Source organism: Heliconius melpomene, chromosome 10 (assembly GCF_056956725.1).
Source record: "Heliconius melpomene rosina isolate 202511_hmr_F chromosome 10, ASM5695672v1, whole genome shotgun sequence".
NCBI lineage: Eukaryota > Metazoa > Arthropoda > Insecta > Lepidoptera > Nymphalidae > Heliconius > Heliconius melpomene.
In genome coordinates this window covers 6,843,560-6,870,769 of record NC_140398.1, presented here as the reverse complement: position 1 = coordinate 6,870,769, position 27,210 = coordinate 6,843,560, and the positions used below count along the sequence as shown (strand labels likewise).

General features: G+C 33.3%; 1 protein-coding gene across 1 annotated transcript in view; it reads left to right on the top strand.

Annotated features, from left to right (window-relative positions):
• The window catches only part of LOC146535363 (cell adhesion molecule Dscam2-like), a 138,049-nt gene extending 128,569 nt beyond the window's left edge, over positions 1 to 9,480 (top strand). The window contains exons 25-37 of the mRNA XM_085191235.1: positions 231 to 393; positions 982 to 1,108; positions 1,353 to 1,519; positions 1,864 to 2,037; positions 2,435 to 2,608; positions 2,717 to 2,902; positions 3,358 to 3,645; positions 3,937 to 4,072; positions 4,325 to 4,473; positions 4,929 to 5,108; positions 5,402 to 5,530; positions 5,764 to 5,875; positions 6,483 to 9,480. Of these exons, the coding sequence (XP_085047361.1) occupies positions 231 to 393; positions 982 to 1,108; positions 1,353 to 1,519; positions 1,864 to 2,037; positions 2,435 to 2,608; positions 2,717 to 2,902; positions 3,358 to 3,645; positions 3,937 to 4,072; positions 4,325 to 4,473; positions 4,929 to 5,108; positions 5,402 to 5,530; positions 5,764 to 5,875; positions 6,483 to 6,534 (2,037 nt within the window). The 3' untranslated portion in view covers positions 6,535 to 9,480. The remainder of the gene's footprint in view (positions 1 to 230; positions 394 to 981; positions 1,109 to 1,352; positions 1,520 to 1,863; positions 2,038 to 2,434; positions 2,609 to 2,716; positions 2,903 to 3,357; positions 3,646 to 3,936; positions 4,073 to 4,324; positions 4,474 to 4,928; positions 5,109 to 5,401; positions 5,531 to 5,763; positions 5,876 to 6,482) is intronic.
• The last annotated feature ends 17,730 nt before the right edge of the window (positions 9,481 to 27,210 follow it).

The following is a 27,210-nucleotide window of genomic DNA, read 5'->3' as shown; positions in this document are numbered from 1 at the left end:
ATATTCTGATTGCCATAATATAAAATTAATATTCCACATATCCACGAAGGCAAAATATATAAATAAAACTATATATATATATAATATAATTTTTACGTACTTTTCTACAATTTACCTACAATAGTTCTGTGTTCCGAAATACAAATATAATAGAAACAGGCAAAACCGAATGTCCTTTACTATTCACTATTTTTGGTTATTAAACAAAAATAATATAATAAAAATAACAGGAAGAAGGCCATCCAGAGGGCATGTGGGAGCGTCGTAGGGCGGGCGGCGCAGAAATACAGATAGGTGGACTTCGATCTGGGAACTACTCGCTGGCCGTGTCGGCACGGACCTCGGTTGGACTCGGACCGTCTACTAAAATATACTGTGCTACGCTCGATGATGGTACTGTCGTATTTATTTTTTTATAATTATTGTGTGTGTGCTTAATGACTTTATTATTACAGTTTTATACATGCCATCTGCCAGCGTAATGGTTGTAGGTTTGATACCCATTTCCGCCACTTCCGCCAATTTCCGCCACTCAACACATATTTCGAAAATTGGGCGGAAATTGATCACAAAAAACACAAAATTTAAATTAATTAATTATAGTTGTGTTCTTCATACAACGTGACAAGTGCTCAACTGGCACGCTCGAAACTCCATAAATTAAGAACTGAACTGAACTATTTAGTGGGTAAACTTTAGGCATTGAGGCTTTTTGCCTCATTAAAACAAATATTGCCTCAATTGAGAACTTTTAAGATGGAACTAATTATAAATATGGAAATAATTATGAAACAAAATTATATGGAGTGTTTAGTGTGTTCTAAATAACGTAGAATTATATTTTATTCAGTCAAGAAAGAAAGTTTTTTTTTATATTTTCTTACATATTTTCATTTCACCAAAAAGAAAAAATCTTAATTATATTGAATTTAAATAAGTTACCATTTCCTAAATAATAAATTATACGTATTTTAATTATAGTTCCAGGACCTCCGGCCGATATAAAAGCAATACCAAACTCTGAAGACTCCATCATAGTGAGCTGGCTTGCTCCTACTCATAAGAACGGCAAAATAAGACATTATACGGTTTATAACAGGCCACAGAGGTTAGTATTAAAATAATAAATAATAAAAAAAAGCAAGGGCTTCTTGCCGACTCTTAGTAGAACTCCCTTTCGAGCAAGTGGTAGATTTATGTTCATTCGACGATTCAAAATTGCCACAATTTAAATATTATGATTTGTATCTGGTTTCATGAACATAAAGAGTTCTTATTTAATATAGATTTCCCTGTCCATTTTTTTATATTTATTTCATTTCTGGATATGAAGTTTTTTGTGATATTTCTAGGACAGGCCAACACTCCCACGTAATGGTGCCACAAACTGATGAAGAACAGATGCTAGAAATCCGTGGTCTTCAGGAACATCAGTTGTACGACTTTTGGGTGACCGCGGCCACTACTGCGGGAGAGGGGGAGATGAGCGCTATTGTAGCTAGAAAATCATCTTCTAGAGGTACTAAGAGAAAGTTAAAACTATATAAAGACAAAGATATAAACATTTTTATTTCAATTACTATTACTGCCATTTAAAATATTCAGTTTATTTTGTAAAATTATTTTTTTTAGTATATTTTATTATCATACCTGTTTATGACTCCAATTATCTTTTCATTTTCTTGTTGGACATAATTTAATTCACATTCGTAATTTAATCTAGCTAGATTCCATCCATCAGCCTTTTAAGGTCCACTGCTGGACATAGGCCGCATATCTAGGCATAGCTAGATTAGCTAGTATAAAAGTGATATAGATTATTAAAGGAAATAAATAATTTGAAAAACTATTATTAATTCACAGCCAGTGCTAAACTCTGGTCATTTCCGCGGCGTGTAACCGCGCCAGTTGGCACACGCCTAACCCTCCCCTGCGGCGCTGCCGGGACTCCCCCGCCGCTGCGCACGTGGGCACGTCGCGGAGCGCCCGCTACCGACACCAGAATTAAGATGGAGGGATATAAGCTTGTTATAGCTAGTGAGTGTTTAGATATATTTATTTTTTAATATTAACATTATAATTACAGTAGTATAATAGTCTGTCGCAACTATTAACGCCCGCCTCACAAGCGTGGTCACATAAGTTATGTCTAATCAACAAATCTTAAACAACAACTGATAAATATCCAAAAATAGACCTTCAATTCAAAATTAAATAAACTAAAGTCACAATTAATTAATTTAAACAAACCAGCTGACTAATTTAAATTCCTAGAACCTCGAATTCAGGAGGAAAGTGGATAAGGGAGTGTGCTGATATTAAATTATACCTGCCTAGGGTAGGCAGAAATAGTTTAATGTCAGACTATTTGCAGGAAAGAGGATAGAGCGTGAACTAAAAATTAAATCCTTTAATATAATATCTTCTTTCGCAGAACTAGAACCATCAATGTCAGATAATTACACCTGCACAGTCCGCAACCCATGGGGCGAGGAGCGTGGGACCTGGGAGCTACGTGTGGTATCAACACCCGCCACGCCACGATTGAGGTTAACGAGTGCTGCACCCGCATCTTTAATGCTGGCGTGGGACGCTAATGAAGTACTTGGTACGTAAAAAAAATGTTTATCTTGGCCCGTGGGAGTTTTTTAAATATTTTTCTTTATTTTAATATTATCTAGCTTTATATTATCTACATTAAATATATTTTTAACAGGTTTCACCCTCCAATACGCACGTGGCGCAGAGCCCTACCAATCTATAGAGTTACACGGCACATCGCGAACGCACGCGCTACGTAGACTGCAATGTGGGGCGACGTATAGAGTCCGGCTTATAGCACGTAATAGTGCAGGAGAGTCGATGCCCAGTGAAGCTCTGAATGTGGCTACTAGCGGTGGAGGTAAACTTTACAATACATATTTTTTGTTACAAAAACTAAAAATATTAGGATGTATCATTCATTCTTCTCTTGGAGCCATGCAAGTTGACTTTTGGAATTCAAGGCAAGATGTGGTCTAGGGAGACCAGGTTTTTTTTGTAATATAAACATACTAAGTAGATACAATATGCAGCCAACGCGTAAATAACTAGACATTTTCTAAATCCATACTTACTTATCTCTGCATTCTCTATTTCATATCTATACATGTATGTTAATAATAATATATGTCATATTTATAAATGTATGTTTTTATAACTTCAAAATTTCTCTTATTTAGCTAACTCTATCACTTATGCAATACAATTACAACGACTTAGCAGGATAAGCATATGCAAACAGCGCATAAGCAAAAAGCTTATCCTGCTAGTGAACTGAATAAACAAAAATAAACTTTTATTTTTCTCTCATTATAGTATCAAAACCTGCTGCAGAAAAACATCTAATCTCTAGCAACAGTACCTGCGTACGACTCAACTTCCTAACTTGGGATAGCAATAACTGCCCTCTAATACACTTTGTGGTGTCCATCAAGAGCTTCGAAGACACTGTATGGAGATCAGAGACAGTGCCTCTGGACGTTCATCCGACTACAATGTGTGACTTGCTATCAGGGACGTGGTACCATTTGAAAGTGGTAGCATTGAGTACAGCCGGGAGTTCCACTGCTACTTATTATTTTTCAACGTTGACTGAAGATGGTGGTAAGGCAGTTTTTTATATTCTCACGGCACAATAACAGAGTAAACAGAAAGAAATTAGTGTTAAAACACTTTGTACTCCATTTTCACTCGAGTATGTATCGGTTCCCTCTACGAGTACCTACGCTGCTACATGCCGGATATAGCTAGCGCGAAGCTAAAAAATAATCGTCTTCATTCATAAGTATAATATTTGTAAAGATGATGCTGGTAAATTTAGATAAAATCACAAAAATATAAAAAATACAAAATATTATAAAATACATACATATTATAATGTTTTATATTCCACAGAGCGTATACCTGCCCCTGCCCAGTTTCCATCAGGTGGTGAAGAAACATCAACACCGGGTAGCGCGGCGTTAATCGCCGCAGGCGCCGCGTTATTGCTGGCTTTAATATTATTATCTGGATTGGCATATAGACGAAGGTGACATATGAAATAGTAATGGTTTAGTCTTTGAAATTTAATATGTCCATGTGACAGCTGAAAATAATATTTTTAATATATTTTCTGATAGAAAAATTACTGCGCTTAATTCAGCGGAACATAGATAAAAAATTGAATTGTAAAAGCTTGGTTCTTTTTTTGTGTTTTTAAATATAAGAACTTTTTTATTTTTCTAATTTTTAATATAACTAAGATTGGAAAGAAGCCTTATAATCTGTATTATATTTACAGTTTAAGTGCATCCTGCTTCAGAAAAGGCTATGAACAGAGCGGAGCACCTGAAGAGGATAAGTCAATAGAAAAGCGTGATAACAGAAGAAACTGCCAGCAAGTGTATACGTCCTCGCCCATTAAGCATACTAATAAAAAAGAACAACAAGGTATTTCTTATTTGTTATACTTGTATTTGCCAAAGCTTTAACCGGGGTTTAAGCGATAAAATATAAGGCTTCTCAAATGGGATCCAAACTTTACTTCCAATTTAATTTCCTCAGAGATGATGTTTAGATGGTTTCCGCCTCTTAAACCATCTTTTAAAAATAATAATTTATTTATTTGTGTATCGATTATAAAATGATTTTAAAGTTGTAATTACTTAATATTTCTATTGACATAGATTTAAATTACTGGGCTTGTTTCTTTCATGTTTAGTTTTTATGAAGGCGGGTCTTTGCCTTTTAAAATATTATTTCTTATTACTTGATTTATAGACAATATTTTTTTTTATTTTTAAAAGACAATAGTCATTCATAAAACGATTGAAGGCCTCCGCTCATGTCTGTTTCCAGCATTGCGTTATTTCTAATATATTAAAACTTCATATAATTGTTACCAGAAATGTACGAGATCAGTCCGTACGCGACGTTCAGCATGTCCGGTGGGTCGACGACAACGGGCGGGGGCGGTGTGGGGTGCGAGGCGGGGGGAGGAACACTACGTACATTCGGCAGAGCTGAACCTGCACCCCTAGCCGCGGCACCTCCTAGAGGCACGCACAGATCACCTGCACATACTGGTATGTTACTTATTTATTTTTAAAACTAGTCACCCACATAAGGTTTCACCCGCTTATTGTTATATTATAATTTATAACCAAATTATACAAAATCTTAATATGAATTGTAGCTTGTGTTATTTTGATATATAAACTGCATTACTGTACAGTTTCATCTAAATCGGTTTAATAGTTTTTGCGTGAAAGAGGAACAAATATTCCAACAGTATTATAAAATTAATCTATTTTCCAAAATCCTATATACATACTCGTATATCAGTACCAAATTTACGTAAAATATCAATAATTCACAGACGAATACACCCTCTCTCGAGCAATGACGCTGATGGTGCGTCGCGCGGAGTCCGACTCCGACTCCAGCGGGTCGCCGTGTGCTGAGTGTAGTTCAGCAGCTTATCGAATGCCACTCGCGACTAATAAAGGTAGGTATTTAAAAGGTTAGGTTCTTTTAATTTTGACTTAGGGAAAAAAATCTTGGAATATAATAAAACATTTCATAGTCCATTCACCGAGGAAGTCTATATTACTTCACATCAATTATTTCGATGTACGTGACTCTCTGAGTGCGGTTATTTATTATACACTACTCTTATTCATTTCCAGCAGGCTACGTGGGCGAAGCCCCAAAAATTAGTAAAACTATAATCTTTTTTAGCAGAAGAAGTGTTTCGTACAGTGACTGACTCTAGCGCGGAGTCATGCGGCGGCGCGTCGCGAGATAAATCACGACGACGACCGCGACGACACCACGCGCCTAACACTACGAGGTATTATCATTCAATCGTTAATCATTAATTTCTTTGCTTTGGTAAAAGAAAATGCGGTATTAGGTTAGAATTGCCTATTGACGTGATTATAATATCCAATTATGGTTGTAATAAGTGGATAACGGAGAGTCCGTTAACTACCATATTCTCCTAGCTTACCATACTTAATGCGAAAGGTTTATGCATGTAAAAAAAAAATACAGACTATTTAGGATTTTAACAACATCCATTGCCATCTATTAGGTATTTGAGAAACTACTATTGCTCCCATGCTTCATCCTCTCGTTGCCCTTATGTGATATGAGGCTTTTTCAACAGATGTCTACCATAAAAGTATAACGCTATTTTTAAACTAAGGTATTACAATAAAATAAAAAATAAATACAATTTTTAGAATAGCTTGTTTGATAGAAAGTAAGAACAAAAAAAAATGAAAAATACAGATATTGTATATCCAGTCATCATTTAATTTGGCTATACATACCTTGTGGGAAACTTTTATTTTGTCTTTTTTACGTAAATTAGACCCTTGAGTATGAATCGAACCTACAATCGTCGCGCGGACAGGCGCTATGCTACAAATGTAATTAATTATCTCTTGTTTCAGATATCAACAACGACAGGAACAAGAGCGCAGAGACTTCACGATACACGTATGAGACGAACGACAATAAAGACTGCTCCAAGCGTTTAGGATAAAATTAATTGTTATCTAGCTCTTAGTTAGTGGTAGGATACGTTTGAATTTCTCGGGTTCGTTTATTTCGAATTTTGTACTTCCGGTCTCTTATACAGCGTGTTCATTAAAAATTTGTTGTAAACTTGTATGTAACCTTTTTATATATTTTTTTACATAATAAAAAAATATAAAAATATAACAAAAACATACATGCTTTTGTACATGTATGTAAAAGATGTACCTAGGCATTTTTTTACATCTGTTATATATTAATCTTATGTTAATCTTAAGCAATGATTATACTTGCTATGGGCCTTTAACTTTACATTGTTTAAATTAAGGTTCTAAATCGCAATATGCATCAAGTGTTGCCTTATGTTTCACAACAATCCTGGGTTTTGGATTACTTTTCAGACTGTTCAGCAATTTTTTTTTGGATTTTCAGAAACCGGAAGTACAAAAAATGAATAGCCCTAAAAGCGTTTTGTATTTGACTCGAATTACTCGCGGCCTATTCGGATATTGTTACGAACATATTTTCAGATTTAATGAATGATAATAATATGGAAAAAACACAAAAAATGTAAACGAAATTATTGAAAAAAATTAAAAATGTATTTTTTTGATAAACAACTTTGTTATTGATACTGAATAGAATATACATATAATAGATACGGTAAGGTAGGATGTTGGTAAGTTAGTACAAGGATTACTTTAGACAATATTTTATATTCATTTAAATATTTACTAATAAATTTATTGTGTGAAGGCATCATGAAGATATTGGAGAGTATACATATATAGTAGTTGTGAATTCGATTCTCACTTCTAATATATTAATATTTCTATTTTCTTTTGATATAAAGGCCGTCGTATTGCAGTATTTTACTGTAAATTCAACGGTTGTGGGTTTGGTCGGTACCGGGGATAATTAATGATTTTTATTTCCTCGCTTTGGTAAGATAAGAAGATATAGGACGACGTTGGGTTTCGCCACTTAATATGCAACGTCTCAAATATTGGGCGATGCAAGTCAGACAGAGTGTTTTAACACTAATCTACACTTACGTACCCCGCTGCATACGGAATAAGGCGGGAAGCTTAAGAAGTAGTGTAGGAATTAAATATACAAAAAATTGGACAGTATTGAGAATTATTCTCTTTGCCTATTTATATAGAATGTATAAAAATATAAAACTCTATTGTATTTAATTAAATTGAAATCGAAATTGAAGAGCTTTTTAAAAGAGCATTGTGTATAAGTTAAAAATACTAAAGCTTGACTAACATTTTGGTATATATGAGGCAGATGTTTTAGTTAATATGTCAATATCTTAAGATAATAAATAAGAGCCAAAGAAATAAAAAACTGGATCTTACTGCTAAGACTGCTGATTGACTTTCTGTCTATAAGTTTGTCACCTGACTATATTTCGATTTTCACTATAACAACAAACACTGAAAAAGAGAATCAGATAAATATTTAACGGGCCTCTACAAACATTTTTTTTGCCGTTTTTATGGATAGCAGTACGTAACGTTTAAGTATATAAATTTTTGATAAATGCTCAATGTTCGTAAGATTTTTTATTATTGTATTTGTTATAATTAACTTTATTTTTAACCATAATTGGTATGTGCATTGATTATACCGATTATTTTGTAATATTTTAATATATTATTCTTCCGTTTAGGTTTATTACGATTTTAAATTCTATATTATACTGACACTTAGTAAAATTATGAAAATAACAAGATATTTCTTAAAACGCCTTTAATTAAAGAAAAATACAGTTCAGTTTCTTTAGGCTTCTTTTTCCTAACCTTTAATATACAAGCGCCATCTGTGAAGAAAGTGTGAACTCACAAAATTATACATAAAACTAATGACATCTAGCAGAGTAAAATATAACTAAGCTGGAGTACAAATAAAACGAACAATAAAAATATGTCATACAAATAAAAAAATACAACCCTTCATTTGACGACCCATTTATCAGTTTACTTCTTTATGATTTAAAAAAAATATCGCACAATATTATATCAAAAAAACCTAATTAGCCTAGATTTTTAAATAACATAACTGCCAATTTTTTATACAGCTTGTACATAATAATTTTAAATTTGTATACTATTTTAAGGTATTTCTTTACTTAATATAATTGAATTGCAATTAGGTTTTATATTCCTCTACTACAGTTAACCATTTTTTTATTAAAATTTCTAATAAAATTAGCAATATTATGTTAATTATCCAATATTTAAGTATATATTACGTAGTTATGTTTAAATTCTATTATCTACTAAATAGGCAACGAAGTTAAATCCAGAATGCTGTTTTAGTTAAACTTAGATATAAATTTCTATATGTTATTATTTGTATTGTATTTAAAACGGGGTTGAACATGGTCATATAAAAGAAATTTTGAGTCATGTTTGAGATTTGAGATCTTTATAGCTTGAATTGGTTTAATTGTAGTCTGTCTTTTATATTATTAATGTCAATGAGAGACCATAACTTTCAGGCTTAGCAGGTTCAAACAACCCTCTTAATTTTTTTCTAAGCAATCTTGAGTCAATTTTATAATTTTCTTTTTAGGTTCACACTCAGAAAATGAAAATATTATATTATTCATTCCTTCGAATGGTAATTGACCCCACAACCTGTTGCGGTTACAGTCACATACTTGCCTCTAAACCGATAGTAAAACAAATATATTACTAATTATAAACAAAGCTATAATTTAGCTACTTTTCTTGTAACTTAGTTAATTTTTGTATGGTTTCGGCCTGTTTAATGTAAATCTCTTAACTTTGAAGACCTATGTATATGTATGTTATGTAAAGATGGTCACTGCCTCTACTGATAAGATAGTTTTCTGTAAATAATGAACTGGAAATATGATCATTAAAATGTAAAACCTTATTACTCGTTTTATTCAAATTTTTATATTATTTTATCACCTTGATTATCGGATCGATTCCTATCCAATATTCAAGAACAAAATATTACTTAAAGTGGGTCTAATTCAGTTTCTTAAATTTCTTTACGTATGTATGTATAGGTCGACCCCGTTAAAGAATGTTAAAAGAACAAAAAAATTATGCAAAATTTTCAGTAACCACAACACATAAGTGAACGATTTTATTCACGATTGGATTTAAACCATTTCTGAACACCAATGCTGTTATTAAAACCGCAAACCATTTTATTTAAAATTCATATTTATTTATAATTTCACAACGAAAATGGAATAAAGGCCAAATAACACAGTGTTTGCCTGTAAATGTGGTGGTTGTGGATTCGATTTCTCGGATTCTATATTATTTTAGTTTTTTCTCTGCTAATAAGAAAAAACGCAGCATTGAATTCTGCCACTTTAAACACAATGTCTCAAAAAAATTGCGGAAAATGGAGAACGGAATGTCGTTACACTCGGTTCCCTCTGCCTATAATGTAGAATACAGCGTTAAGCTATATACTGGGTATTTGACAACATACCCAGTACAAACTATATATAAGCGACAAAATTCCAAAAAATATATAAAACGAAACGAATGAAGTGGTTTTCCTTGTATTTTAAGACGCGCTGTCTATTTTCATCGCGTAGTTTGTTCCAAGAGAGAAGACAATCAACACTTTCACAATTGCTTTACTTCAATGCAATACAATTTTCACCGACAAATGAAGTTTAAGAAACAAATAATAGATAGAGACAAATGGAATTTCATGAAACCATATCTTGAATTATTTAGAAAAAAATCTGTCTAATATACGTGAATCTATTTTTTTAGCAAGCTGTAACGTTACAAAGATTGGTGGATTCGATTCCCACTCGAGGAACGCGACAATGCGCCGCGTTAAGTTCCGCCACTCAACACGCAATGCCTCCTTAATTCAGTGGAAAGTGGGAAGCGGAGTGTCTCACCACTAGGCTCCCTATACCTACTTACTTACTCCCTATACTTACTTCACAGTGTGAAGCTGAAAAAAAAATTAGCAGCACACATTATATCATACATAAGTCTTGTTTATTTCCAACTAACCAAGGGGGCGAAGGCGCAAGCAAGACCCAGTGTACCTTCAAAACACGAGCTATCAACTAAATATCAAAGCACATAAGAAGCTCGACAGTTGTAATAAGCTCAGCTAAGCTCAGTACAAAATAAATTGAAAAACAAAAAGCTAAAATTGTGCTTACGTTGCGTTACAAGCAAGTAGATACGTAGCTACATGGCTACGTAAAGCCCCTTTATTCGAGTGAGTGAATTGGAAAATCTTTAGGCTTCGTTCTAAGTCCGTCTAATCCCGTCTGAAGGGGGGTGGTAAAACTGTCTTCTAACTTCTCTCTAATCTTCTGTGACCCTTGGTATGTACTAAATAAAAGTATTTTAATGATGTTCTGGTACAATGGCGATCGTTAAGGTTGTAAGATTATAGTTTACTAGCGGACCCGGACGCGGCTACGCCTGCTTGAAATATAAGAATATAATTTCTATAGAAATATAATTTCAATCTAGATGAAATGCTAAAAGTGACTATTATATTTATTTTCATAAGTATGAATATCAAAATGACGCGGTAACGAACGCGGTCGCGTAGCGACGACGGTTGTTATTAACATGGCAGAATAAATTGCATGTCAAATTAGAAAGTATTTTAATTTATTAGTATATATGTGTAATGTAATATTATATAGCCTATAGCACTTCTGAAGAATGCAGCTTTCATACAAAACAAAAACAAAGTAAATCGATCCAGTAGATCCAGAGATCTTAGCGTTCAAACAAACAAACAAACAAACAAACAAACAAACAAACAAACTCTTCCGCTTTATTATATTAGTATAGATTTAGAATAAATGTTTATTTTTTAAATATTATCGTTTTCCTGCCTTGATTCAATCAGGGGCTCCTAATATTTTATTGAGGGATTAAAGACGTTACGTGTTGAGTGGCGTAAGTCAACGCCGCGCTTTGTCTTTTTACCAGAGAGAAAAAAGAAAATAACATATTTCCATGGGTGAGTAACGAAACTAGAGCTGTCGTATTTACAGTCACATTACACACCACTATGTCACGACGGCCTCACATATAACAACATTATCATATACATATATGTATATCTTTAAATATATTCTGATCAAATATTGGTTATAATATCCTTTTCCCAATAAAACTGAAGTATTCCGGCTTTATATTCGCTGACTCGTCTAGAGGTGCTTCCTTTTAGATACAAATTTGCCCCATCACAGGCAGTTTTTGAGAGATTCTCTCCTATCGTACCTTCGTGTAGTACACTTGCGATCAAAAGTTATGAATTTTTATGACCAATGAATATAATATATTTATTTATGAGTTCATTTGTAGTATCATATTATTATTATAAAGCTGAGAAGTCTGTTTGGTTGAACTGAATCTTGAGAACTTTTGTGTTTTATAGTCCATTTATGAGAAACACATTACATAAACTAAAAGAATATATTATAATATGGCCTTCTATATAATAATATTGACGGTAATTGATCAATGAGTGATCCTCCAGATAAATCAGAATCTGGTTTTTTATTATACTCTCCATCACTTTAGACCTATAGATAGTTAGATCGGAACCATCGCCTTTCTTCGGAATCTTTAGCGCTCTTCCACGAGTCTAAAATTATGCCGAAAGAAATTAGTGAGAGTGCTGAAAGAAGCACGTTAGCATCTTCGTCAACTCAGGAGCAAATAAACGCAGCACTAGAGAAAGATGTCATCCAACCCGCTTGACTTATGGATGTCTAAAGAAAACAAACTGAGCAGTTTTTTGGTCGTCGGATTGAATATGCGGGGTTTGTGCGTATAATTTTTATAAGAGAAATAATTATAAATGAAAAAAATGCTTTTTATGATATAGTAAGACAGAACGCAGCGTAGGCTTTCGCTACTCAACACGTGATACACTAGGCTAGGCTAAACACTAGGTTCTATTTGCCGGTTTTTCTATATAACAGAAGTGCTTTAAACTAAAAAAAATATAAATATAATGTACCTTTCTTTGAGCACGCAGTGTATGGACACTGACATAAGACAAGGATTCTCTTCAGATGTCTGCATTGAATGAACCTTGAATTTTATGGTCATAAATGTAATTTTTTTCCCAAATATCAAAAAAAATATTTAACAAACATAATATGTTTTATATTGTTATATATTCAGAATATGCTTGGATTTTTTTTAGTATAATTTCTGTTACAATAAATAATGTTAGAAACATATTTTGTGTCTGTTCATTAGAAAACACATATATACAATATTCTAAATACATACAAGCTTTCCTCTAATAAGATTTCAGCTTTATCCATTCAAACTTCATTACAACAGCAACCCCATTTTTTACCCAAACATAATATACGAAACAAAATCCTTTTTTAATAAATCCCGAATACTTTCGAAGGACACTGAAGCCGCGCTGAAGCCGCGTTCCCAATAAAATATTTCCAGTGTTGCAATGAGAATGTGAAATTCTCAATAAAGCATTGGTAACAAACAGCGTCAGTCATCAAATATTCGGCCGTCATTGTAAAGAGAGGAATTTTCAACGGACAGCGGCTATTAAAATTCCTTTTGAGCGTTATTCCACGCGTGGAATCCCCGGCAACTGTGTTTCTATATAGTGTTTCAAATAAAATATGACACCGTATAGGCGCAGTGACAGTGTCTGTTGTAGTATGTGATGGTTGGGAATTTAATATTTACGTATAAATAAGATGTATGTTATTTTATTTTGAGGCTAGCCGTGGCGCGGGGGCACAGGCTTCTTAAGTTCTGCCACACAACACGCAATACCTCCAGAATTCGTCAGAAGGTGGGGCACAGAGTGTCTTAACACTAGGTTCCATCTGCCTATCCTGCTGCGTGCGTGATACAGCGTGAAGCAGACAGGCCTTTTACTGACGAAATATCACATGACCATAGCTTTTTGACACTATAGACTAAGATACACGTAGTGTTAGAGTCACCTTATTTTTAATATTCTCCAACAAGAATAGAACTCAATACTAACACGTGAAATAGCATTTCATTATTAAACCATGAAAGCCTTATTTAGTAGAATAGTTTAATTTAATATATATAATTATGAATATCAAAGAACTTACTATATAATTTATACGCCTTTATCTACATCCGGTTCAATGATTTTTAAGCTTGTTAACAACTTCTAAAGAGCTTAAATTGGCATTCTGAAACTTTAAGAGAAGAGAAAATATTATGTATGCGCGATTTAATATAGTTCATATATAACTTTATTTTTTTTTTATAATATTACGATAAAGTAAAAACATTCCAATTCGAGGCAATGGTCGTTAATACAATTCCCAGTAAGTCTTCACTTCTTACAAAAAAAAAATATTTTAGGTTCATCTAAAGAACTTTATATGTTTGGAATTTCATACAAAAAACGTGGAATTGACGATTAAACGATCATATCGAACGCATAATCGGTAATCTAACGTTTTGAGAAAATATATTTTTACAGACGGACAGAAAAGCATAGGGACAAATATTCTATAAAGGTTTCTTTATTTCAAGGTACGGAACTTTAAAACGGAAACGGCCAAATAATATTTATTATCCGCAAATTTAATTACTAAATAATTAATTCCAACCGTTCGTGTTAAATTAAATATGATGCAATATGATAGTTTTGTTGAATTTCAGAGCCCACTGAGCCGCGAGCTGCTTAATCGCTCGAACGATGAGTTTCTATAGACTTTCAACGTGCTTCCACTGGGTAAGTCATTCGTGAAATTTACCTATTTAACATTAAATCTTCCAAAATTATAATATAATACGAGTATAAATAAATATTTTATATCTATATTGTTATATTATTTTATATCTATATTATATCTATATTATGTATAAAAAGTTTGTATATTGTTGTCGAATTGATTTTTTTTTATTATAGTCAATTTATTGAAGAAACTATATTATATGACGTTAAAAGCTTCCATGTAACTTTCTTTACGTGCGAAAAAAAAATACAGTCGAATTGATAACCTCCTTTTCTTACAGAAGTCGGTTAATAAAAGAGGTAGGTGTAGAAAAGGGGGGTAAGTATTAAACTTAGTAATCTCTATTTATACATACAATAATACTTAAACTACAGCGTTTGTCGATGTATAGCATATATTATAAGCATATTTGTTTGGAAATTTCAAAACCGGCCTTCTTTTACCGCTTCAGTAATTATTATGAGTGAAGATTAAAAATATATTGTTACACAAAATAATGTTAATATAATGACATATTAAAGCGTAATTTAATAATGTTGATACTAATATATCAAAGAATAAACAAACATTTTCTTTTTTTTAGCTTTTCACTCCACCCCGCTAAAAACAGGGTAGGCAGAGGGAACCTCGTAATGTTCCGTTCCTCATTTTCCAACGATTTTTAGAGTAATTTCGTCTTGAGTGCGGAGCTCAACGCCGCGCGTTGCGTCGTTACAAGGGCGAGAAAATGAAAAAATGAAATATTTCATTTACTCCAGTGGGAATTGATCGCACGACCTGTCACACAGTCGCACGCCAGTTACCCTGAGCCACAACGGGCCCCTAATAAAAAAAGCTCAAACTGCTTTTAAAAATTAACCAAAATGTACCATTCAGTACACTAAAACACATTTCAATCTTACACCTCCATTTAATTACAGAGACATCATTTCTTCAGACCTGGTGCTCCTAGTAGTCCTTTGTGTAATTTAAACAAAACCACTGGCATCATGATGATGCTTTCTAATCATACATTTACAATCAAGTATTGTTTTGATGCTACAGTCTACGGTCGGGACTCGGGGCGGTGATTCATCCGCGCATTAGCTCAAATGAAGGCTGTGGGCGACGAGGTCTTTTTGTGTCGACGTGATGGGGACGACACGATATTGAAATTAAATTTTTTTTGATTAGGTATGAATATATGTAATACTTTTAATATTTGTATGTTGATGAAGCTGTTAGAGAGATAGTCAATACGTTTTCTACTTTCCACTTTATTTTAGTGAACCTCTGATACGTAATTTGTTTAAAGAGACCTAGCTATATACTGTATCTAGCGTGATCGACAGAGGGAACCTAGTGTTAAAACACTCCCTTCCCCAAGTAATTTTGATAAAGGAGATATTGTGTGTTGAGAGGTGGAACTCAAAAACCACATCATTTTTACCCGAATCACGTATTAAATTAAATTTCCGTAAAGAGACCTGTTTAAATAAAATATCTACGAATATAATAAAATCGTAACTGATCGCTTTTAGTATATAAAAGATGAAATCAAAAAATTCACAAAGCCTTGAGGGGGTCGCTAGATTTAAATCAATGATACCTATATTATAAAACTCTTGATATCAATTATCTATTAATAACAAAGAAGTACAGAAACTTAATATATCTTATCATATCTCCACTCACGCACCCTCACGTAAGGTGTAAAATGAGTAAAGGACTCCGCTATACAACGTATACTCATATCCTAATTGGAAATAGGATTAAATGTTTATAATTTTAAAGCCTTTTGTAATAATTTTGATATATATTAGAAAATATATTGAGGTTTTCATTCATTCACTTGGGTAATGGATTATTTTGGCCTTAAATTTTATTTTTTTTTACTCTCTGGTAATATGTGGGAGACAGCCTAAAGTTGAACAATTACGTAATGAAGGCTAAACATTAATAAATATGGCTGGATGGATGAATGCGATGCTTATAGGTTGAAATCAATTTCAAATTTACTAATATGGCCAGGGTCACAGGTCCCCTTTATGACCTTGTTAGAAAAAACAAATCATTAGCAATAAAGAACACGACAAAGGAAAATAATTTTATAAGATATAAATATCGCTATCGTAACGTCAAATACTAAATAACCTACCAATTATCCCTTAGTGTGAGAGTCGCGGGTAATTGAATTTGAACCTGAAACTCGCGGAGATGGATGGACTACAATGATGTTATACCTTTAGATGATTGTATAATATTTGATAATACTTGATTTATACTTTTGATTGTACCTCCATATTAATTGTATCTATCTATATTGTTTTATATCTAAAGAGTGAAAAATAATGTTTTGGCGTTCTAATGACCATTTTTCGTAGAAAATAGTGAACATTTTTATTTTCTGTGTTGTTTCTATCTGTCCTATTCTAAGATTACATGTTTTTTCTTCTTAACACTGTATTCCGCTCATAGCAGTATAGCCTGATGTAAACTGGGAGCGCAGTGTTAACACACTTGATTCTATTTTTTCCAAATTGGACTTTTTCCAAATCCTTGAGGCATTGCATCTTAGGTGGCGGAATACAACGCCGCGCTTTGCCTCGTTACCAGAGCGAGAACATGAAAATAAAGTGAAGAAATGTCTTAATCCAGGTTCCTTTTGCCTACCCTAAGGCGAGGCGTGAAACTGAATAAAAAATTAAAGACTAATAATTCGTTCCTATTTAAAAAAATTGTAAAAGTTCGTAAAAAATTCCAATGTCTCTTTAATTTTTTAAGTTTCAAACAAAGTACCTACCTTCATATAAGCGTGGTTTCTGAAAGTTTACAAACACTTGAAAGTAATCTCAACTCTTGCCTTCTTGCAACTTGTTCTTAATATCAAGTAGTCGTATCTAATATATTATTAAGAAAATGAAAAGCAAGAATTCTTAAAAGGAAGAATATTACAACGTTTAGGAGAAAACGGAAGAGACGGAGACATTATGGTACAAAAAGCAATAAAAAATTACCGTCCGTTGCATCTAACACTCACATAATGCAACACTTGACCATTGACATCTTGAACCACTGCTTTTGAGTAGCGGTACTCAATGCTAGGCTCTTATCTTACAGGGCGAAAAAATAAGTATCATTCATTCCTCGAATAGGAATCAAACTCACAACCATCGTATTTATAGTGAAATTCAATATAATATAGAAGTCTAATACTAAATAATATTATACACCTAAATATACAGCTAAAATGTTGTATACAAAGTTCTATCCCGACAGTTTGGCGTCTCGATGTCACAGAGGAATGAAAACATAATTAAATTGAACCACAGTCCTTCACTCGCCAATTACGGTCGGGCTCTAACTAACTGCCATTGATAGTAACGGGTCAATTGGATAGCTTGTGTTGTTTGTACTATATACCCTTTTATTAATGTTATCCTGCCATTAGTGATGCTTAAACAGGTTCCTGTTCTCTCTCCGTTCTCCCTCAGCTTGATATAAGATGAGCGACTAAATGTTTCGTTTTTCCTGCAAAAATGAGGAGAGCGGAGTATCTTCACATTAGGCTCTCTCTGCCTAGCCTGGATATATATAAAAAGCTCAGAAAATATACAGTACTATACGTCGTAATAGCTTTTTTCGTAAACGAAAAGTAAACTAAAATTCCACTATTTAAAGTTTCAGCGTGAAGCTGATCTTGCACTGCTCGAACTAAGAACTTCTTTGACGCGAGGTTTCGATAGCGACTGAACTAAATAGTAATTTACTGTAACATAGTTGTTATTAGAGTACTATAGGTCCGAACTACAAAGTAAAGAGTAAGCGGATTTAGGTGCCTTTATATCGAGTTTAGGTCAAAATGTTAGAATTAGGTTAGGGCAAAAGGGGAATGTAGAATAGTGCTATTTTATATAGTTTGTAGTGTTTTGCTTTTAAGCAATAAGAAGAGCGTTTTCTGGAGAAAAATAAAAAAATAACTTCACACTTGATTTTCACTGCCTAATTCGCTTTACCCCGTGCAAAGGGAACCTAATGTTAAGTACAACTAGAGCAAACAAAATTATGTTGGAAATGAGGTACAAGGAAATTTCATTTTCTCGATTGGTTGAAATATTGACATAAGTATGTATATATTAATAATATAATTAATTTAAATGCGTGACTGTGTGGGTCTGTAGGCAATGATCTAGAAAGGCTATAAATTATGTATATTATATCATGTCAAAAGCTTTCAATTCAAAAGCTTCCATTTCAATTCTTAAAGTAAAAGCTTATAAAAAATAGATGTAGGTATCATAAATGCGTAATCATTTTTAAGTAAGTAGTAGATTGAATCAATATAAAACTTATACGAGAAAAATCTTAACGGAAAGCTTACGAATTAACGACGAAGTTATTTAGAAATCATAAAAATATATAAGATATGAGAGCTTCAGATATCTCATTGCAAAAGTGTTCCGCAGTTGCTTACGGAAAACATTTTTTTATTTATTATTATTTTATATACATTTTTCTTAGCTTCACGCCGTGCTGTTCAGTGCCGTGCTATATCTTGTTATCAGACTGAGAGATTGAAAATATATATAAATATTACATTCCTCCGGGTGGGAATCGAATCCATTGCAAAAATGCATTTTTTGCGCCACGACGCCCATTATGTAAGGGGTATAAACATCTATCCACTTTCACAATCTTTTTACATTTATAATATTAGTAGGATTTCGATATTTTCTTAAAGTAAACTTTACTACTTTAGTAGTAAAGTGAAGAACTAGAAAAATATTACAGTAATATCTAAAATAACCACTTAATATATTGTAAGAATCTATTATTGTCTTTGGAAGCAATATTACAAAAAAACAAAGTATTCATTATATAAAACTCTACAGAACCCAATTTCGAAGAAGCAGTGCTCTTGACCGATTTCCTAATACTTATTATATATTACTGCAGACGTTTCTATTAACATAATTCAGTTGGAAGTTTATTTGCGGATCCGTGGAGTTCTCTCTAACTAAAACTAACTCGCTTAACTCGCGGTTCCGAACAGTGATCGAAGCTAAGTTATTTGTTCTCATATATTTCTTGGTATTTTCGCACTGTTTTTCTAAGTAAGAGCCAGAAATGTAAACTTTTGGAATTATTTTTACTTCTAGAGATAGTAAATTCTATTCTATGTCTGTTTTATTACAGTCGTAGAGTAAGGATTTTAAAGTTAAATATTAAAGGGTAGTTTTACTTTCAGTAATAGTGAACTACAACTAAGATCGTAGAAAAAACTTTTTATGTATTAAAACAATCCTTAAACACTTTGTTTATACAGCCTGGTGGCACCCTGGTGGCACACGGTCGTGATTGTAAACGCGACGGAGGTATGTTCAATTCCTATCCATTCCCAACCACTGAGCTCATAGTGGTTATTTTTCATTTCCTTGATCTGGTAACCAGGCAATGCGCGACGTTGAGTTCCGCCACCCAACACACCATGCCTCGGGAATTCGGAGGAAAATGAGGAATGCAATTGTCTCAATGGGAACGGAGTGTCTTTACATTAGGTTGCCATGTTCCCACAGCATACTCTGAACACTTACACAAAAATGCATATACAGATTTTTTTATTTTATTATTATAATACAAAATATTGTGTACACTAAAGAAACTAACACCAACTAACTTTAACGGTTTCGTTACTCAAAACGTCTCTATTTAAATAAGGCCAACAGCTTTTTACTGTCAATTTAAATAGAAGAGGTCGTATACCGGTCGCTTTGTAGTACATACTCTATAGGCTACCTCGGCAGAGGGTGGGTGTACCTCAGGGTGGCGCTCTGACCCCGCAACCCCTTCTCACCTATACAAAGTTCGCTTTAATCTCCGCTCGCGTAATTAATTCTTGTTTTTGAAACTCTTATACAGTTTATATTTCACTTAACTTTTTATAGCCCTTGATATGATGCTCGAGTATAAAGTGAAACTTGATTAAATTTCGCTTTGTTTATGTTTATTACTTCTCTCTCGAGTGGATAAGATAGTAACAATATTGTGTTGATTTATTTTTATTGTTTTTTTTTTCGTTTTTCTGCTTTGCAGCTTATATAGAGAGAGCCTCATGTCATTCGTTCTGAATTTTCATTGCGGAACTAAACGCCGAGCTTTGTATGGAGACAGGAAAATATTCAGAAATCAATAAAATGATATATCTAGTGTAAGAGTGTCAAGAAACAATATAAAGATTTATTAATATTTTGGGGTTAGTCATGCCGCAGGGGCACAAAGTGTGACTGTAAACTCGACTGGTAGTGGCTTCGATCCCCACTCGAGGAAATTAAATATTTATTTATATTTATATCGCTCTGGTGTCTGAGGCACAGCGCAGCGTTGAGTTCCGCCGCTCAACACGCAATGCCTCAAAAATTCGGCGGAAAGTGGGGTCGGAGTGTCTTAATGCTTGGTTTCCTCTACCTATCCTGTTGTGAGCGGGATATAGCGTGAAGCTGATTTTTTTTAATTAATATTTACCACTAACTTTATAGTTCAACAATACGTACAATAGAGTATATAATAGAAGATTATATTAAAAGTTATCTATTCCAAAGGTTTTTCGCTGAAGAAAATAAATATTTCCTAAGTAATTGAAATACGGAGCACCTCGCGGCGGCGCTACACACAATGTCTGTGATCTCCTTTATATAAGTTATTGTTGAAGTCCGTCATTACTAAGAATTTGTAGTCTTTTTTATTGTGGAAAAGTTGAATATAAATTAATTAATATAAGAAAATACTATATTATATACAGATTTGGGACACTTCATATTCCGTGGTGGGTTTCAGCTCTGTGCTTTGTATTAATTAAATAAGGGGGAGGGGGGGTGAAAATATTTAGAATATAATCTTTCCCCTAGTCCCAAAACCATCGGTGAATATGTGATAGGCGTTGTTGCACAGTTCCACAATGGCATATTGGCACAAATAAAGATTTGTATAAAGTAAAAACTTTTTTCTGAACTATTAACAATATGATTTTTTTTTATTCAACAATTAATGAAAATATAACAAATAATAAAAACTTAAAATAATTATTCTTATAAGACATTTTTAGTACAATGTAAAGAAACAAGATATTTCAGTTTAATTTATAAAAAATCTTAGGTACGTAATTATCATGAAGCTTATTCCAACTGCCTTTGAAAAGCTATCATAATAATTAACTTACCGTAATCTGTTTCAAACAGAATTATGTATAAGTTATTTTATATGAATTTTTTTTAATATTAATGTGATAATGTAAATTAATTTTACGTACATTGACGAAAACTTTTAATACATTTCTTAAAGTCAGGAGAGTCGTGGTGCAGGGGCACAGGTGTGTGACTGGAAACGCTACTGGTGGGGTCGATCCCCACTCGAGGAAATAAAATATTTTCTTCGATTTTTTTGAATTTGGTGAAAAATGGGGAATGAAGTGTCCCTATACCTATCGTGCTGTGTGCGAGATACAGCGTGAATTTCGTTATAATGCAATTCAACTACATCTAAAATAGCATAGCAATAAAATTCTGCGGAATTCATCCATAAAAAAAAAGCTAATTGGCGGGAGTTAAATTACTCAGGCGAGAAAAAGGCTTTTTAAAAATTATTTATTTAATTTTATAAACAACCTTTCTGTTTTAAAGCAAGTTGAAGACAGAAAATCTTTATTAAAATTTTATATAATTCAAAACAATTAACTCAGCAAAATATTAAAACACTATTGTTCGATTCCGCGAGGTGCAAGTGCGGCGTCATGGGAATGTATCCTTATGCTTATGTAACTCGGGACGTAATTTTATCTTATCAAGATTGTAAAAAAAATATTATTTCATAAATAAAAAATAATAATACATATATTTTTAAATGAGAACTACTATCGCTTGAACCCTAGAGGCCACCGATTAATAACTAGATAGAAAAATCTGTGATATAGTATAAACACGTGCCAAATATAAAAGACATCTTAATAGAAGTTATTATACGATATAAGCTATCCCAGTACTGTTCAGTATCCACCTCACCTCGTCTGCTCGGACTGGCGCTCGTCCAAACAGTTTCAAACCATCCGGTCGTATAGTAAAGACTTACGTCCACTCAATTTACAAAGCTAAGCAAATGTTTTACTTTTTCTGAAATTAGTATGAGTGAGACCAACAAAAATATTTAACGTTTGGTGTTTTGGTGGAGGACGAAGACAGGCTGGTTATGATAATGATAATTCAAAAATGGATTTTTCAAAATTTTTATATTAATATTAATTCGATCACTTGACTCATAATATAATTTTAAGCGCCAGCATTCGACTCACTTTATTTCAAATTAGTCTGACGGAGAGTTTTCTCTGTGAACTGTCATTCAAAAATGCTTATTTAGTAAGAAGGTGCCACTACTGAGTACAGAGAAAGAAAGTGGGAAACGAAGTGTCTTAACATTAGATTACCTGTACCTTACTTGCTGTGTATGAAATATAGTATGAAGCTATAAAAAAGTAGGTATATCTTATAAAATAAATTTCTATGGATCATCGTCTTAATAAGTGCTGGATTAATTGACTATACTGAGGCGGTTGCTTATTGGCCTTAGCTTTAAAGAGCAATTAAATGTAAACTCAATTGTATTGTGAAATATTTCAAAATGATAACGATCGATTATGAGAAAATATAGTACGTTAACGCTATTTTGCATTAGCACATTAGTGACGTATTTGAATTATTTAATTTTTTGTTTAGGGAATGCTTTTTTATTTAAAATTAAAATTAAATTAAATCAGCTTCGTGCTGTATCCTGCAAACAACAGGGAAAACCGAGGGAACCTCGTGTTAAGACACGTCATTCAAGAATTTTTCAACGCATTGCGTGTTGAGTGGTGGAACTCACCGACGAGTTTTTGCCTTGGTGCCAGAGCGAAAAATAGAAAAATATTAAGAAATAATACATTTCCTCGAGTAGGGATCGAACCCACAACCATCGCGTTACAGTTTCAACCTTGCGCAATTATATTTGTATTTTTCTTTAATGTGGCAAACAGTATCTTAACGGGATTTAAAGTCTTAATCATCGCGTGCGTTTCGAATACTCGATAAAATTGAAAAGACGAAAAGAAAACAAATAAAGCTTGCTATTAACGGAAGAGGGAACAATACTAAAGATGTCGATCGTGTATTTCCGGCTTTAAATTTCAATTCCTTGGCCCGAACTCGTAACAATGTATTGCAGTCAATATACGACCAGGTAATCCAAGTTGTGGTAAACTTACAAGCTAGTACTTTGAGTGTAGAACTAGTTCATATTTTAACTGATTCAAAAGTACCATTTTCTGTATGGAACAGATTTCATTTTGATTTTGTTCCATACAAGAATGACATGTAACAGGGTCGGCAAAAGAAGTCTCGTATTAAATCAGTCCACTCTCAAACTTTCCTACAAATTATAGAGGCATTGCGTGTTGAGTGGTGGAACACAACGCCGCGCTTTTGCCTCGACACCAGAGCGAAGAAATAAAAATATTAAGTATTCCATTTCTTCGAGTGGAAATCGAACCCACAACCTGTCTTATTTACAGTCGCACGCTTTTGTTAATCTAAAGAAATTATAATAAAGAAAACTAATAATATTTTATTCGAATTTTCAATTTCACTGTTGTTTCATTAAACATTTTTTTTTTTTTAGCAAAATCGTTATTACCTTATATACAGTTAAATACTACATAAAACCCTACTTTACTCCTCAAAAAGCTTTATAATAAATCATCCAAACCTTATAGCATTCCAATATCAGCTACACCATATCTTCTTCTTCTTTGTCGTTTCGCTCTTGACAGAGCGGTCGTGGTCGTCTCTTTTAAAGGTTGGTGGTGCGCCATTCACAGCCTTCACTTGGTCTGTCCATCGCATGGCGGATCTACCGCGTGGCCTGCTACCCTCAACTTTTCCCTGAATCACATGGCGTTGCATGGAAATATCTTCTTGTCGAGAAATATGCATACAATACAATATAAAATATACCTAATGCTAGTAATTTCAACCAAAGACAGTAAAAATACTTCCCTTGCTTTATTTCGAGCATATATATATAAATCCTTACGCTCCCTGACATGAGACTTCAGTACAAATTGAAAAAGCTCTATGTGATCTTTATTGCAACCCCATAAAGGTGATTTTCGAGTGCAGCTTATCTAAAGCTTTAGTCGCTTGTTACACAGCGGACGAGATTAAGCTGTGTACGTGTCGCAGCTTTAAAATAGTATTTCCTTACAAAATACAAGTGGAATGGTAAATAGCACGTCAAAGTTAACTTATTTTCAATTTGCGTGAAGAGATTTTGTGTTGCTTATGTATGTATGGTACATTTCCCTTGTGAAAATGAAATTGTTATGTACTTTTAGAGGTAGGTGGGTGGTGGCTATTATTTTATAATATTTTATAGTTTTGTTTCCATATGTATTTGATATTTGACTGACTAATCATGACGGTTGGGAGTTCAATTCCCTTTTGGAGGAATTAATAACTTTCGTTTCTTCGGTCTGGTAGCAAGGCAGAACGTGACGTGAGTTCCACAATACAACACGCAATGCCTCCAGAATTCGGCGGAAATTGTATAGCGGAGTGTATTAACACTAGGCTTCCTCTGCCTACAATGCTACATGCGAGATACAACCCGAAGCTGAAAAAAACACACATAAAATAAGTCAATTATTATGATTATTTCCGGGTTCTTCTAATATTATGTGAAGAATAAACTGATCCACAAAATAACCCTTATAAAACTTTAATCTTTAATCTTTGACCCTAATACATAGACAAGTAAACTAAGACTAGTACAGTCGGTTTAATGTTAATTAAATGTTGTCGGCTTATCTGTGAGATTAATAGAGATTGTAATTAATATATTAACGAGGTAAACTGATAAGGGCGTCGCAAACACTGCGCCGAGATTAACCTAATGTCTAATTATACTAAAGACAGCTAATGTTATGTTACTTGCTTGTGGGTTTATAATTATTATAGAATAATTACCAATATTATAACAATATATTGATGCTGTCGTAGCACAATACAGCACAGTAGGTATCGCAGAGAGAGAGAGAGAGAGAGAGAAATCGCAGAGTTATGATCCTCAATTCAATATTCAATGTCTCAAAAATTAGGCAAAAGCTGGGAAACGGAGTATTTTGACTTGGTTTCCTCTGCCTTTTCTGCTATGCGGGAAGCAGGGTGAAGAAATAAAAAATATATATTTAAATATATTGTCATATTTTCTTTAAGGAACAATGAATGATAAGTGAAACAAAATCTTTAACTAAAACTATTGAAGAAGTTTTCGGGACAGAGTTGGCGCTGCGCCAACTCGTAAACAGATGTTAAGGTGGTATATTACCTCCTTAAAGAGAAAGTCTATTTTTTATTTTTATTTTGGAAGAACACACGATAGTTGTAGATTCGACTCCTACCTGGAGAAATGTTTATATTTAAAATGATACAAACTTTTTTTACCTCTAAGTTATCTCTGCATTCTCTATTGGATGCAGACAACGTAGGTGACGTTAAGATGAAACGAATAATGAACTTTCTATTTCAATTAAAATGTATAAGAATTAAAGATTAAAAATAATTTTAGAATTTCTCGGCTCAAATATTCATAACTTATAATTCTTAATATTAAAATATTCATAATTCTTATCCATTTACTATCAAAGTACATAAACATAGTGTTACAGCAAGTTATTGGGGAGGGATGGCATCGCGCCAGCTCTAACTGAGGTTACAGGGACAATGCTATGTAATTGCTTGTTTAAATAATAAATTAATTAATTTACTCTATCTGTCGAATATATGTATGTTTTTTTAGCTGCACTTTACAAAGTGCCGCACCTAGCACCATAGTCATAGAGAACCTGGGAACTTGTGTTAAGTTAACATTTCTCTTTAAGACACTTCCATTCTAGACGCATTGCGTGTTGAGTAGCGGAACTCAAGATCACGCTTTACCTTTGTTTTTTATTCCCCCGAGTGAAAATCGAAACCACAACCGTTCCGTTTATAGTCACACGCTTGGGCCTCTGCGCCACCACAACAGATATATAAAAATAATGCAATGAAGATATTTAAAAAATAACTTAGTAAATACCTTGAGATAGATTGTTAGTAGAATTGTCTGTTACAGTATTGTAGGTACTAGTACTGGCGCTCTGCCAGCTACCCCCGGACAGACAGACCTCGATATATGTAATGAATGTAAGTGCCTGCAACATAAACTAGATGCTAGCCTGTACACAATTAAACAAAGAAATAATGTTGATTAACTTTCACTATCTCTTATAATTCATCTTAAAATCATTTAACTACCTCAATGAACCATAAATACCTAGTGGTATATGTAAGTGTAATATTTTAATTTTATTTACATGTTTTAAGTGTTATTCCGTACTAAGAATATAGAAAAAATACGAAGGACAGACATAAATGTTATAAAACATATAAAAAAATTAAAAGTAGCGAGATTCGAACCCACTCCTCATGGAAATAATATTATTTTTATCGTGCCGTTCCATATAGAGTAAATTATTTGTCATAATAATAATATTAATATGAAATGGTTTTAAAAACTCCACCCCATCTCTATAATAACCACCCCTTGCTGTCAAAACTTCACATTGCACACATACTAGTGCTGTCGTAATGTCTACATTGTGCACTCGTCAAGCTTAGAGTGTCATCGAATTCGTGTTACGAAGTACCATTAAAATAGAAAAGTGTCGATATGGGTATATAATATACGTTTTTTTTAACTTAACGCTATATCCTCCTAAAAAGGTGGGCAGAGAGGACATAGAGTAAATATACTACGTTTCCAGCTTTGGTAGGTTG